At 38.2% G+C, this 15,598-nt stretch overlaps 1 protein-coding gene across 1 annotated transcript in view; it reads right to left on the bottom strand.

The window, feature by feature from the left end:
* Positions 1–785: 785 nt before the first annotated feature.
* The window catches only part of ANKMY2 (ankyrin repeat and MYND domain containing 2), a 48,141-nt gene continuing 33,328 nt past the window's right edge, over positions 786–15,598 (bottom strand). Inside the window, exons 6-10 of the mRNA XM_011961742.1 lie at positions 12,158–12,372; positions 11,240–11,375; positions 5,717–5,845; positions 3,375–3,504; positions 786–1,953 (exon numbers count right to left, since the gene is read on the bottom strand). Of these exons, the coding sequence (XP_011817132.1) occupies positions 1,769–1,953; positions 3,375–3,504; positions 5,717–5,845; positions 11,240–11,375; positions 12,158–12,372 (795 nt within the window). The 3' untranslated portion in view covers positions 786–1,768. The remainder of the gene's footprint in view (positions 1,954–3,374; positions 3,505–5,716; positions 5,846–11,239; positions 11,376–12,157; positions 12,373–15,598) is intronic.

The following is a 15,598-nucleotide window of genomic DNA, read 5'->3' as shown; positions in this document are numbered from 1 at the left end:
TGTAAGGAAGATAAAAATCCACAAGATAGGCTGGGCGCAGTGGCTCACGCCTGTATTCCCAGCATTTTGGGAAGCCAAGGCAGGTGGATCACCTGAGGTCAGGAGTTTGAGACTAGCCTGGCCAACATGGTAAAACCCCGTTTCTATTAAAAACACAAAAATGGCCGGGCGTGGTGGCTCACGCCTGTAATCCTAGCACTTTGGGAGGCTGAGGTGGGCGGATCACGAGGTCAGGAAATCGAGACCATCCTGGCTTACATGGTGAAACCCCGTTTCTACTAAAAACACAAAAAATTAGCTGGCGTGAACCTGGGAGGTGGAGCTTGCAGTGAGCCGAGATTGCGCCACTGCACTCCAGCCTAGGCAACAGAGTGAGACTCTGTCTCAAAAAAAAAAAAAAGAAAAAAAGTACAAAAGTTAGCTGGGTGTGGTGGTGGGCACCTGTAATCCCAGCTACTTGGGAGGCTGAGGCAGAAGAGTCACTTGAACCTAAGAGGCGGAGGTCTCAGTGAGCTGAGATAGTGCCATTTCACTCCTGTGTGGGCGACAAGAGCCAAACTCTGTCTCAAAACAAAAACAAACAAACAAACAAAATCCACAAGATAGAATTTGATCAGCAAAGTGAGGTGAGAATTCGAGTCATTTTGTTCTGCCATTGTACATATTAAAATAATTGTTACTTTGCTGTTCTCCAATATTTGTCAAGTTCCCTATTATTTTTTAAGTTCTCTAATATTTCTCTAGCATTTGCCACTCCCCAACAATAAATTATAAAACAAGATGAGTTGTTTATATTTGTAGGCACAATTTATTTTAAAATCCACACAAGAAACTTAGAAACGCAGCACTATCTTCAGACATCACATTCTAGCTCTGTTTAAATACTACATATGCTAACAACTGACACCAGGACATTCTCTAATAGAGTTACAAATCAATTTCTGGAAAGGAAGTGCTCCATGAAAAGCTTATAGCAAGATAACTCAGGCTTTCAGGTGGAGTATGGCACGTGAATTAGCCTTACAATAATTGTGTACATAGTATGTTTAGCCATTATTGAATCAAAAGTTTCAGGAAGTACCTTTTTTGCACATGCTGAGAGAACCGTCAATACGCCTTTGTTCCTGCTGAGGGATCTGCCATTCTGGAGGTACAAATACTGCAGATAGAATATCACCGCAGGACTATGTCAAGTTCAGAGTGTTCAGGATCATTTCTGTATAAAACTACAATTAGCTGAACTATGGCAAAGGTCCTTGAACATGAAGCTTTTCTTCATTTCATTGCATCTTAAGTAGAACGTCACTACAGTAAATGCTGTTTATATGTATTTTTATTCACATATAAGTTACGATTTTTCTAACTACCCATCTCTGTAGCTATAAATTTTTTCTTTCTTGAAAATCTCTCTTCCACACGTGTTCTGCTTGTCCCTTTGTTCCCTAAAACCTTTATTTTTTCTTTAAGGGGATCTATTTTCCTTTGAAACAATTGCTGGAAAGCCAGCCTCAGAAAGGAAATAGGAATGTTTTTCCTGTATTGTGAAACCAAAAATTTTCCATAGGATTATCTGTTCAATTATAGAATAGAAATCAACAGGAAATTAGGGCACGGTCAACAGGGGTTTCCTTGAAAACCTCTATTCTATGAAATGTGGAATCCTGCCATGGTGCCATGCAGGTATAACGAGGCGAGGACAATGCATTCCCATGAGTTTTCCAGCTTCTTGCAGGGGGAGGACCATCCACACTGGCACTTGCTCTGGCTTTTACTCCTCCAACACCTGTGGCCCTGCAGGAGCATCTTGTAAGCCTTCCAACTCAGCTTCACTTTCAAGAGATACTTTCTTTCCTTCCCTGGAATCTTCAGGATTGGAATCTTTTTGGGAGACACCCACTTCAGCCTCTGGTTGCTCTTCATTAACACAGTTAGAATTGACATCAAGTTTGCCATCTGATTAAAAAAAGAAGAAGTTATTTTGTTCCTACCATGTGTCAGACACTCTTCTCAATGCTTTACATGTATTATTTAATCTTCATATCAACTACATGAGGTATATTATTATCTCTACTGTCATCGCTAATGTTATTTTACAAATGAGAAAACTGAGAAGAGCGAGGTTTGGTAACTTGCTACAAGTTTCCTAGCTAGTGAAACAGCAGAACCAGCATTTGAACTCAGGCCTCTGGTTCCAAAGCCATCTCTAAATCAGGATTGTTGCTTGGGACTTGACAAAGCCTGTATTTGAATACAGCTTTTCTGTGAATTCGTTTGATGTCCTTGGAGAGGTAATTGCCTGCATGCAGTTGTTTCCCTTGTCTGTAATACGTAGGTAATAAACGCTAGCTTCCATTGGTGAAGAATAAAGGTGTGTGTAATATTTAGAGCAGTGTTTGGCGCATGAATGATGCTTAACAAATGGGAGTGCCCATTCTACTGACAATCTTCTCCCTCAGTGGTGTGTTAGTAATGAACATTTGTTACTTTCTGTCCTTAGCACATAGAATAAAAAAGTCTGGTCAAGAAAACAAGAGAAGGCATGGCAGTCAGAAAGCCTGACTATTAAGGATAAATGGTTTAACTGTGTACAAACCATTTAATTCCACTGAGAGTATTTCTCAACCCAGTAGTAAAGGGGATATGGTTCCTTGAGAGGTGGAGGCAGAAATGCCTGGTATCAGAGTAACCGAGGCATCTTTTTCAAACTACATGCACTCCCCCAGAACATACAATATATTCTCTGGAATGAGGCATGAGGGTGGGGGTGGTTCTCCTCTCCAATCTGATAATCACTGCTGAAGCAACTCACTATTTCTGATGAAAATGGGTCACAAAACCTCAAGAGGATGGAGAAAAAAAATACAAAATTCACTGCTCTGACACTTGTAGAAATTTGATCTGTATATTAGATCTGCAATTTAATGATTTATAAATGTACTCTGTAATTTCACCTATAGTTCTGAAATTTAATTAAAGAATTTAAAGGTTTCCACCCTTAAAATCTTCTGGTAGTCATTAGTAGAAATTTAATTAATTCTCTTATTCAAAGACTTTAAAATCCTTCATGAGCAGAATATAAGTTAATACCCATTAAGAATCCCATTGTTCCAGGGCAGTCACCTGAGCTAAAATGTAGAATATGAAATAAACTACATCCCTCAGAATTTAACGTCTCTGTTTTCCAGTGATGTCTAGGCTGACTATATCCCAAGAACTTAAAAAAGGGACACATTTAAATTTAAATGTGATTCTTTCATTGGTCACTCCTGAGCTCCTATGGCTTCCAGAGAAGACTCAGTTCCAGTTGTGTTAAGATCACCTATCATCTCTCTCTCCACTAAGAAGCAGGGTGAACTCGGTTTTTATATACGTACGGTTTTCCTCTTGTCTCTTTTCTTTGGCAGCCTCCAATTGTTGCTTTTCGTAAATGTCCTTCAGATTCTTACAGATTTTCTTATGAGTAAACCAGTGTGTTTTCTGGCAGGTTTGATCACAATATATCACCTGAAAGTAATTGTTGGTTTATTTTCATTTCCAGAGCTCGGGTTGTAAGATTTCCCAACTATGCCTAAGCTATAAAAATGTCGTTTTCCATACTTTATTTTAAAACCATAATATGTGGTTGATACAGTTTGGATGTTGTCCCCTCTAAATCTCATATTGAATTGTGATCCCAAATGTTGGAGGTGGGGCCTAGTGGGAGGTGATAGGATCACGGGGGTGGTTTTCTCATGAGCGGTTTAGCACCCTTCCCTTGGTGCTGTCCTCACAATAGTGAGTGAGTTCTCACAAGATCCGGTTATTCAAAAGCATGTGGCAACTCCCCCACCTCCTCTTGCTCTAGCTCCTGCCATGTGACATGCCTGCTCCCCCTTCACCTTCCACCACAATTGAAGGCTTCCTGAGACTTCATCAGAAGCTGAGCAGATGCCCGTGCCATGCTTCCTGTACACCTTCAGAACCATGAGCCCATTAAACCTCTTTTCTTTATAAATGTAATTTCTTTAGAAATATAAAAAAACCCAGTCTCAAGTATTTCTTTATAGCAATGTAAGAACAGTCTAACACAGTATCTGTGTATTCATTTAGATTTATAGTTTGTAGCTTTACTTTAAAACAATAATGAATATGTAACAAATAGTCTACCAAAGACTAGCAAATAGCTTATTATGAACCCGCTATGTGTCAGAATTGGTACAGCACAATGACAAGGAAGATAGAGTTGTTGTCCCAAAGGTAGCTAGGGTCAAGAAAAAGAAAGATACGGAAGAAGGGAGAGAGGCAGGCACTTAAATACATAATTTTTAAACACAGTACAGGATGTAAGAGTGATGGAGGCATGGAGGAAGCAGCAACTCACTTTAGCTGTGGTGAGTCAAGGTAGACAGAAAAATAGGAAAGAAGAATTCTGACTGGAGAAAATATCTAGTACAAAAATGCAGGAACAGGGAAGTGAATGATAAGTTCAAAAACAGCAAGAAGTTTTTGTAAATGGCCTTATATTTTTGCAAGTGGGGGTGGAAAGGAGATAGGAATGAACGTTATTAAACACTTACTATATGCCAAGCACTGTGCTAGGCCCTTATACATATATTGTATTGTTGACCCCAGTTCTTCATTCATCCTTGCATTCATACACTTTCTCAAACGATTTCAAAGTTCTCTGCACTGAGGGGGAGGAGACTTGACTTCATATTGGGCCGTGTGATTTATTTTGGCCAATAGCATGACACAACATGGCAATTTCAAGGCTAGTCCTTCAGAGGCCTTCTGTGTTTCTACCTGCCCATGTGTACCTTTGCTATTGCCAAGACAACATGCTCAGCCTAGCCTGCTAGTACAAGAAGGATGACAGTCACATGGAGCACAACTGCTCCAGCTGAGAACAGCCAACCATAACTGTGAGAGAAAGGCTAAATGATTATTGTTTTAAGCACTGAGTTTCAGTGTGTTTTTAAAAGCAGTAATAGTTAACCAATATGAATAGTTTGATTTGATTCTGGAATTTCATTTAATTCAGGAAACTGAGGTTCAGAGAAGTAAGTCATTAAACAAGATGAAGCTGAAGAAGTAGGTTACAGTAGATTATAATGGGTTTCATACAACATGCTGAAGAATTTCAACTTTAAAGTCAACAGGCAGTTGATGCTACCTATGGGATTAAGTGAATGTACAGACACATGCATGTGCTCAGTATCTGGATGTGAGAACACAATCAGATATGCCTTTTACAAAGTTAATTCTGGCAGAAGGGGGAAGTACAGTCCATAGGAATTAAAGACTGGCAACAGTCAGAAATTGTAGTTTTACAAGGATGAAGACACTGTCATTAAAGTCAACATCAGAAGAGTAAAGAATGTATATTTATGAACTGTCCTATTCTAGGTTTCATATCTGCACCAGCCTTGGTCTTCTTGCACCAAAGATAATCTTTCTCTTATTTTCTCATATTCATTCATTCATATCCTTTCTTTCCATGAGGTGACCAACAAAGGGGCAAAGGAAGACTGGCAGTGTAGCAGAAGACACAGTAAATAACTATACTGATCCTATTAATTCTCTTCCAAAACTACTTTTTAAGTATTAAATAAAATATTTCCATTGCTACAATTTATTAGAAAACTAATGTCCACTCTTACGGAATATTAAAACTCAATCATCAGCTTGGCTGCATCTAAACCAGAGGTCAATGAACTAAAAAGAACTTCATTCTTACCATTTTGCAAACTGAACATCTTTTACTTGCTCCCTTTTCTCCACAGGTAGTGCAAAATTCCACATCCACAAAACCCACCTGGCCAGTGATGGCTTGGGTAAGGACAGAGAATGCAGTGGGATCAGAACCCTAGAGTGGGCACGAAGAGGAGAAAAAACAAATTCTGAAATCACCATGGAAACACTACAGAGGTATCAGCCCATGGACACTGCTGTCCTATAATATTGACACAAAAAGGAAGAAATCATTAAGGCTATAGATTACACAGGCTTTAAGACAAAATGACAAAAATCTTTTAGAATATACCATTTTCTGTACAAAACATATGAAAAGTCAGTCATAGGTCTAGAAAATTAAAGAGAAAAATACACCCTTAATCTAGAATAAAAGTATTTTTCCAGTGAGGATAATTCAGTAAGCCCATAGTGATTCAGATTTAGGATAATGACTCCAGAGTGCAATTTTTTTTTCTGAGAACTGACATCCAGAAAATGTTCATATTCCTTGAAACAATTATAAGGCACATCAAAAATGTTTATCTTAATTCCAAAAAGTATAGTATAATATCAGTATTTTAAAGGCAATATATTTAAACTCATTTGTTTTACGTTGGCTTGCAGTTCAAATAAATTATCACCATTATAATTGGTATGTTCCAAATTTGTTAAGAAACACACATGCAATTGAATCAAACTATTAAGAAAAACCAAATGTGTGAAACTTATTACTAGCGGGCAATGGAAAATTAAAAAAGGTTGTTAGAAAACATTTATAATTTTTTTTTTTTTTGAGATGGAGTCTCACGCTGTCACCCGGGCTGGAGGTGCAGTGGCTCCATTTCGGCTCACTGCAACCTCCGTCTCCCAGGTTCAAGCGATTCTCTTGCCTCAGCCTTCTGAGCAGCTGGGATTGCAGGTGCCCGCCTACGCCCAGACAATTTTTTGTATTTTCAGTAGAGATGGGATTTCACCATGTTGGCCAGGCTGGTCTCGAACTCCTGACCTCATGATTCACCCACCTTGGCCTCCCAAAGTGCTGGGATTACAGGCGTGAGCCACTGCGCCTGGTCTATATATTTTTTTTTACAAAGAAAATTATAAGGGGCTGGGAGCAGTGGCTCACGCCAGTAATCCCAGTACTTTGGGAGGCCAAGGCAGGCAGATCATTTGAGGTTAGGAGTTTGAGAGCAGCCTGACCAACTTGGTGAAGCCCTGACTCTACTGAAAATACAAAAATTAGCCAGGCATGGTGGCACGCCTGTAGTCCCAGCTACTTGGGAGTCTGAGGCAGAAGGATCACCCGAGCTCGGGAGGCAGAGGTTGCAGTGAGCCGAGATCATGCCACTGCACTCCAGCCTTAGTGACAGTGCAAGATCTTTTATTTAAAAAAAATATATATATATATAAGGGTAAGTATTTATCTGTCTGAGACGATGCTACTAAAACTTATTTAGCAAAAAATATTTACACAGTATCTATTTTTCTTGCCTATTCCTAACAGTTCTTTGTTCTGAGTTTTTCAAATTTCTTCATTTATTCCAAACCAGAATTTTGACACTTTATAATTTTCATTTTGGGTATTTGCTTTTTCTTCCTAAGAATATTTGTTTTATATTATCTTACCAATTGTACATAACAGAGATTTTAAAATATCACCCAGGAACAATGTCCTTCACTGTTCTGTATACTCAAGATAGTCAAAGAAAATATTCAAAGATTCAAGAAGCATTTTAAAAGTAGCACTCATTTGGGAACTGCCATGTTCTTCTTGAATACAAATAATAATGACTGGGTTTGCTTTCACATGAAAGTGCTATGAATTCTCTTTTGGAATAAAGATAGTATAATGAGGAAAAATTAGGTGAAATCAAGTTTCAGATATTAGATACTTCAGTTAATAATTCCATCAGGAATGAATGTCTATTTTAGTTGTTCTCAAATGCTGGACTGCATCAGAGAACCTGGTAAAAATGCAGATCCCTCCCACTGCCCCATACCTTGTAACTTAGAATTTCTAAGGATGTGGTCTAGGTACCTGCATTACCACCAATATTCCCAGGTAATTCTAAGACATACTAAAAGTTTGATAATTATTGGTTCTTAATATTACACTGAATGTTTACAAATCTGTATAATTCTTTTGCCTCAAAAGTAGAGTACGGAATCGTGGAGCAGTCTGCTCCACAAATCAACAGAATATGATATATTCAACAGACATTACGACAATTATATTTTCATGTTCAAATTTCTTCACAAAACTGCCTGAGACATGTTCAAAATCTCCCATGAAATGGGACAGTTGTGGGAGTCATACCACATACTGACATTCTCACAGATGTAACTCAAAAGAAAACTGAAGGATATTTCGCTAGGAGCACACCTGTTATGTGAACTATGGCTGACAAAGAAAAGTAACAGTGGTACAGATGAGTAACCAAGTAGAATCTTTCTTGGTACTGGTGTTGTGACAATAAATCCCTTGTTATACAAAATCTTGTCATCTATTTTGTTAGATAAGAATCAGCTTGGGTGTCAGAGCTCCTCCCATAGAAAGATACTCAGCCTAAAAACAAACAGGATGCTTTATTCAATGTATGCTATAAAATCACAGACATTTTAACTTCCAGAAGTTAAAATACATAGTGTCAATAGATAAACCAAAATTATCTTTAACAGTATGATCTGCTATGATGCTGGAGCAATCTTTCTAAGCTTAGCCATGCCTCACACTTCCTGCTGAGCCTTGAGACAGGCAGAAGCCAGAGTTCCACAGTAGGCAGAGCAAACCAAAAGCTGAGCAGGGGGCCCAGGCATTAGCACTGTCAGAAAACAACACAGTGAAGCTCACAGCAGCCAGCCCTGGGAACCATGGTATGCCGGGAAAAGGTGGGCATCACTTCAGAGGCTTAGAACTTGCAGAATATGAAAACTCATTAGGCAGTAAACAATAGCTGTGATATGCACAATCACAAGCATTTGGGATCAAGTTTTCCAGACAGTAGAACATAAAACTTCCAAGAACAAAAATTTTTAAAGAAAAGTCTTTCCAAAATGCATTAAATACTATCTTAACTTTATTATAAACCTTTGCTTGATGACTCAGATCACTAGGACAAACATTAATCATTATACTCTAGGCCAGGTACGGTGGTTCACGCCTGTAATCCCAGCACTTTGGGAGGCCAAGGCGGGCAGATCACCTGAGGTTAGGAGTTCAAGACCAGCCTGGCCAACATGGTGAAACCCCGTCTTTACTAAAAATGCAAAAAAATTAGTCGGGCATGGTGGCGTGTGCCTGTAGTCCCAGCTACTCAGGAGGCTGAGACATGAGAATCGCTTGAACCTGGAAGGCTGAGGTTGTAATGAGCCGAGATCATGCTACTGCACTCCAGCCTGGGTAACAAGCAAGACTCCTCCTCAATAAATAAACAAATAAAAATAATAATTATACTGTATAAACTCTAATTACATTATTCTATTACATGGAGCTAAGATAACTTGTTGACCATGATATTGACCTGCTTTTTTTTTTTTTTAAAGAACTCTGGCTTGCTGTTTTAGTTTTCCTGTTTTTTCCCATGAAGGTAAAAGGTAGCAACCATTTCTGAGTGCTGGAAATCCCACATAACAGGTACTGCTAGTTGCTTCTGTGATATCAATTCTCCCAGCTTCCTCACTAACAGAAGCGTAATTTTGTTCAAAGCAGCAGTGTTTAGAAAAGTCAAAAATACTCATTTCCCCAGACTCATGTGTAGCTAAGGAAAGTCATGTGACACAGGCAGAGGGCTTCTGGGAGAGCTTATGCTTTCCAGATACGGACCCCTTTGCTCTTCCTGCCTGCCTGGGATAGGAATATGAGCTGCAGGAGGAACATCAAATGCCTCGTAACCATGAGATCATAAGTATGCGTATAAGAATCTACATAGCTAAGGAATATTGGAAGGGAAAGATGAGAAAGTGTTTGGGTCCCCAAACTATTTTTAAGTCACTATACCAGACCTAGTCTGCTACCTTTGGGCATCTATGTATATGTGAATACATAAACCCTTATCTATTTAATTCATGGTTGGTTGGGCTTTGATATGTGCTGCTAAGACACATTTGTAATTGACAAATCATTTGCTAACTTTATTCTTCCAAAAGCATAAACACTCAATAGCCAACTATGTTAAAAAGTATGAGTAAAGAAGGGCGACAGAGCTAGACTCCGTCTCCAAAAAAAAAAAAAAAAAAAAAGTATGAGTAAAGAAACCCTTGAAAGTAGGGGGAACACACATGAATAAATTAATACATGAACTTTATGAGATAGTCTTGCTTGCTCAGGTCTTTCTTGTTTATTTTATGGTTCAGACTAGGTGAATTATTAATGTACGAAGGAGCATCTGGAGCCCACTTTGAGCCCTGATGCTCTACATTGAGGATGACATAACAACCCAGAGAGAAAGCATAGAGAAGGGAACCAGATTTGCCAGAGGGAGGGAGGAAGCCATGGATGGGACTGGTCTTAGGATCAATTTCTTGCCTGATAGACAAAAGCTGATCAAGTTTTTGGTTGAAACATATAAAAGCATGAATGGGTATAGATAGGGTGAACAAAAATGTATGCAAAATAGAAAAAGTGGCTGGGTGCAGTGGCTCATGCCTGTAATCCCAGCACTTTGGGAAGCCGAGGTGGGTAGATCACCTGAGTCAGGAGTTTGAGACCAACCTGGTCAGTGTGGTGAAACCCCATCTCTACTAAAAATACAAAAATTAGCTGGGCGAGGTGGCACGCACCTATAGTCCCAGCCACTCAGGAGGCTGAGGTAGGAGAATCACTTGAACCTGGGAGGTGGAGGTTGCAGTGAGCTGAGATTGTGCCACTGCACTCCAGCCTGGGTGACAGAAAGAGACTCTGTCTCAAAATAGAAAAGGCCAAATTAAAATACATGACAAATGAATAGCAAGTAATTTAAATAACAGATAAAGTTAACAAAACACACTTATATAGTGGCTAAGTATAAATAGGTTTTAAGTATGGACATTTTCTAATCAAAGGCATTAAGGTGGATTATAGGAAGCTGGAGCATACTTTGAGATTGATATCAGGAACCACAATGAGCCTTCCCATGGCTTATCCCACTACATCCCCACTGCCTGGACACTATCACCCTAGGCAATCAATTCATACTTGCATCTAGTGTATGACTTCGTGCTGGTAATTCATATAGCTACAAGTGTAAGTGTGTACCTATATTACACAGTGGATGTATATAAAATGTAAGTTCCTACCCTGACTATCTACATTTCAACATAGGGACATCCTGTTTATTAAACTATGAACCATAATAAGGTAAGAAGAAGATTGTGAGATGGGAAATAAATAAACAGGAACAGGTTTGGCAGGCAAACCTATCTCCACCTTTGTTCCTAAAAATATTCTGAAATAATAAAAATAAATACTAAAGAGAACTTGCCTTTAACAATACAATATGTGGTAATTAGGTCTTACTGATAGAGTCAACTTAGGTAAGAGGAGCCTTACAATTTCAACAGGAGCAATGCTTCGAACCAGCTGCTGGAGGAGTGTAGCTTCACAGTAAGGAAATTTTCTGATACTTTCTCTAATGATCTTTTCTTGATACACTGGAAAGCCATCAGAAGCTCGGCCTTTTAACAAGCTGAAAGATATTTTTTAAAGAGTAATTGGAGTTGAATCACTAAGCACTCTCTCGTAGCTGAACCCACCAGTTTTTAGTAGTATCTTCTGTTACTTAGGATTTCCTTTGTCTCTTCAAATCATGATGATGGGCTCAATTCAAATTGCTGTTCAACCTATATGTCACGCTAGGCCTTATAAGGTTTTTGGGCCCATTAAATGAATATGCAAAGGTGACTATCACCATAAAACACGCTAAACACTGTTATCAGATTAGCTAGTTACTTATTACCATGTCAGTTATTTGTACTAAGAATAAAAACTCTCATAGAGCGACACCCTTCAGACTTAGTTCCCTTTTTTAGGTAAGTATGCAAGAGAATTTCATCTCTGGTGGTCAGAGAACCAGCGTAACACACAGTTCTCCAAGGTACAGTAACAGAGACACCCTGGATGCCATTATAAATCCAGAGCTGCAACCTAAGGCATGAAATATTCTCAAATTTGGACTTGGGCCACTTTCTCGCTGTGTGATCTTACACATGCTATTTAACCTCTCCAAACCTCAGATTCCTCATCTGTAAATCGCTGGTAACAACAAAAACATCACAGTAAAGAATACAGAACTGAACAATCACTCAATGTAAGTATAACATTACTCTCTGTTTGTCAAAGACTAAATGCGATTCCAACAACAGCAATTGTTGCCAAAATGTTTAATTTTGAAACCCATAATAATCAGGCTTCATATAAAAAAAAAATTCAGTTTAGTGTATTTTATAAACGACATAGTAAAAACAGTACCTTTTGATCAAGGTGTCCAGTTTATTTTCTCCATCTTTCAAGAAGTTAATGCATTTCTGAAAGATACAGCTTATGTAATGCATTTTCATAGCCAATACTTCATTCATGTCTCTTTGCTTCATACATTTCTCACAAATCAAATCCATCACTCTGTAGCATTTATTCAGGGCTGCTTCTTCTGTCAGCAGAGGATTCTCATTTACAAGCATCACAATCTAGAGGAAATCCCAGTGTACTCAGGTATTAAAGGACAGACTTTTCCATGTACAAATTAGGTAGTCCATTTAGTTGATTTCAAAAGATTGCCAAAGAAAGCCTTCCTTAGGATCATGAAGTTTTATGCTATTTGTTAGAATGCAGATTACCCGGACCAAACATATAGAGAACAATATAGAAAGACTGTAAAATAGTGGAATCTCTTAAACTCTGTATATCAAAGTTATAATGTGATCTGCCATCTACTTATGCCAGAGTGCCAGTATGCCACTCAAGAGTACATGATTTTACAGTCTCTGTTAAGTGCGCTTTGACTAAAGATAAACATGGCAAATTTGAACATTTTACATAAAGAATCAAATCACTGAGCAATAACCACTTTTAGTTAACATTCCTCAGCTCTAGAATTTCATGGCTAGGAGAGCTACAATTCTCATTAATTCTTATTAAGAATAAGAAAATGAGATTTTTTTCAGAATGAAGTCTAAAAATGAAATATGCTTTACTTTCCAATTAACTACATTTCTCTGCGGAAATTTCCTGAAGATGCTTCCGATCATCTACAGTCATGAGAATAGGTCAAAGAGGAAGCCATAAATAACTTTAAGGGGGAAATATTAGAATGATCAAACCTTACACATTATGAGTACCACATTTCCTATGTATGCACAGATTAAGTGTAATTTAGTGTAATAAGTCAAATTTAGTGTGATAAGGAGTATTTTTGTATTAGCGTTGTTGTAGGGTAGATTATTTGAAGTGGGTCTGCATAGGACTGCTGTAAACATCCATGGTGGTATAACAGTAATGTAAACATGAATGTGAGTGTGGCAGGAAGCAGCCAAATGCCTAGGGAGATGGGGTGGGGTCTCGATGAAGCGCCATTTCCAAGCCAAAGACAGTTTAAAGCCTGAAAGGCGAGCTACAAATTAAATCCTCAAACTGGATTGAGAACTTGTCTTCCTGTTTGGCTCAATTTCTTCTGACTGATCCTTACCCTTCACCTATTTTACATACACCTACCCTTTCCTAACTGGTTTTCTACACAGTTGTGCCCACCATTGAGTGGTGTCTTCGCTTTAACCTTTTTCACATACTCACAAACCAATCAGCATGCACTCCCCATTCTGAGTCCATAAAAGGACCTGGACCCAGGCACACAGGGGACTTTCCCACCTTCTGGTAGGGGAACCACCTCCCTGTGTCCCCTCTTTGCTGAGAGCTTTCCTTTCACTTAATAAATTCTACTCCACTCACTCTCCAGTGTCCACATGTCTAATTCTTCCTGGTTGTAAGACAAGAACTCGGATCTAGCTGAACTAAGGAGCACAAAGACCACAATAAATGTAACAGGGTCACAACTGTATGCACAGAGCAGAGAGCCAGTCAGTACTTGCTAACCTACCTGTTACAGCTAAATTAATATCCCAGGGACTGTACATGTCAGGGAACAACAGGCAGAGTTTCCTGAATTAGTTTCTTTTCTTTAGGCATGAAAAAAGATCATCTATTAGTAAAGCCCATAGCTAGCCCTCTAATTAGAAATTTAACACAGATTAAATGTCCTTGTAAAATTAAATGATTTTCACTCTTTGGCATTATTAGATTTATATACAATCTAGTGTTTTACAAAAATCCAGCACTTAATAATAAGTTATTAGACTTAATGAAGCAAGTATAATCAGAATCCTTATTGGTAAATTTCTTGATAACTCTCTCTACCAAAACTTACTTTGACAATTTATGGTAGAGAAGAAAAGACTCAGTAATCATCTGTTTATACTTCTGCTAACTGTAATCATTTCAAGTTGTTTGATCAGTATTTTTATATGTGGCATTTATAATCAACTATAGAATCTTAAACTTACAAGTGAAATTCTTTCAAACAATTTCAAACAGAACCCAGATTAATAATTTTTTGTTTGGAGACATTAGACCTTATCTATTTTTTAATACACAGCACAAATATACACCAAGAAAAATGACAAATAACCACACCATTAACATGAGCTTAATGAAACAATTACGTAGCTACACACAAAAGAATAATATTCGTACTTGTTTCCTTCCTTAATCTCTGCAGCATTATGAAGTAATATATTACAAAGGAAATCCTTTTTATTAATTAATGAGGAGGAGCATTTAATAAATATATTTCTATTGGCATTAAAAACTAGATAAATTTTTACCATTCAAAGGATTGCTACCTGAGAATATGTTTATGTAGTAGCATTTTGAATTCTTTTTAGTTTTTAAATCCCATTTTTAAAAACTGCTAAATCTACAATACCAGGCTTGAAAATCACAGTACTCAAAGACAGGATTGCTGTGTGCACATCTGCCTCCTGTCTACTCATAGACCCTGCTCTGCTGACATTTTTTCCTGTGATTTGGTTTCTCTCCTAGATAACCTTCATATTCTGGGCATCAGTATAATCCTCCAAGTCCCTTTTGAAAACAAATGCATCCTTATTGCTATGGCAGCCATTTATCCTAGACACAAATATAGCTATGTTAGGTGCACTGTAATGAAATGTGAGGTGTGTACTGGGGAGAATTTCTGAGCTTGTTTTAAAAGCTGTTTGACATTATACATTGGTTATTACTTTTTAAATAATACTCCATAGGAAAGGCCATGCTAGCTTAGAAAGGGGTAGAGCAATAAAAATAGGCCACAACAACAAAAGCAACTGGGTGCCTTTTAGATCCAAAGGATGGATAAAAGAAAAGCTTTTGAGTGAATAGATTGTTTAAACTTACAAAAAGCAAGGTCTGGGCTGGAGGAAGGTATATAATAGGATAGTCCCCTTTATACTCTAAAAAATATTATGTAGTCTATTTCAGACTATACATCTTTACAAATTATTGTCTGCATAAATATGCCCTCAATCTAATTTACTTAAAATATACACCTTCAAAGATAACTGAAGGTAGAGTATTAATAATTATTAGGACACTTAACCCTGAAAGACTGGGTTCCAAGTAAACATAAAAAAAATATTCCAGAAGCCTGGCCAACATGGAGAAACCCCATCTCTACCCAAAATACAAAAATTAGCCAGGCATGATGGCAGGCGCCTGTAATCCCAGTCACCCAGGAGGTTGAGGCAGGAGAACTGCTTTAGCCCGGAAGGTGGAGGCTGCAGTGAGCCGAGATCTGCACCACTGTACTCCAGTCTGGGCGACAGAGGAAGATCCTATCTCAAAAAAAAAAAAAAAAAAAAA

This window comes from Colobus angolensis, unplaced genomic scaffold (assembly GCF_000951035.1).
Source record: "Colobus angolensis palliatus isolate OR3802 unplaced genomic scaffold, Cang.pa_1.0 Scaffold568, whole genome shotgun sequence".
NCBI lineage: Eukaryota > Metazoa > Chordata > Mammalia > Primates > Cercopithecidae > Colobus > Colobus angolensis.
The sequence above is the reverse complement of the archived record's forward strand: the minus strand, read 5'-3'. Positions and strand labels throughout refer to the sequence as shown.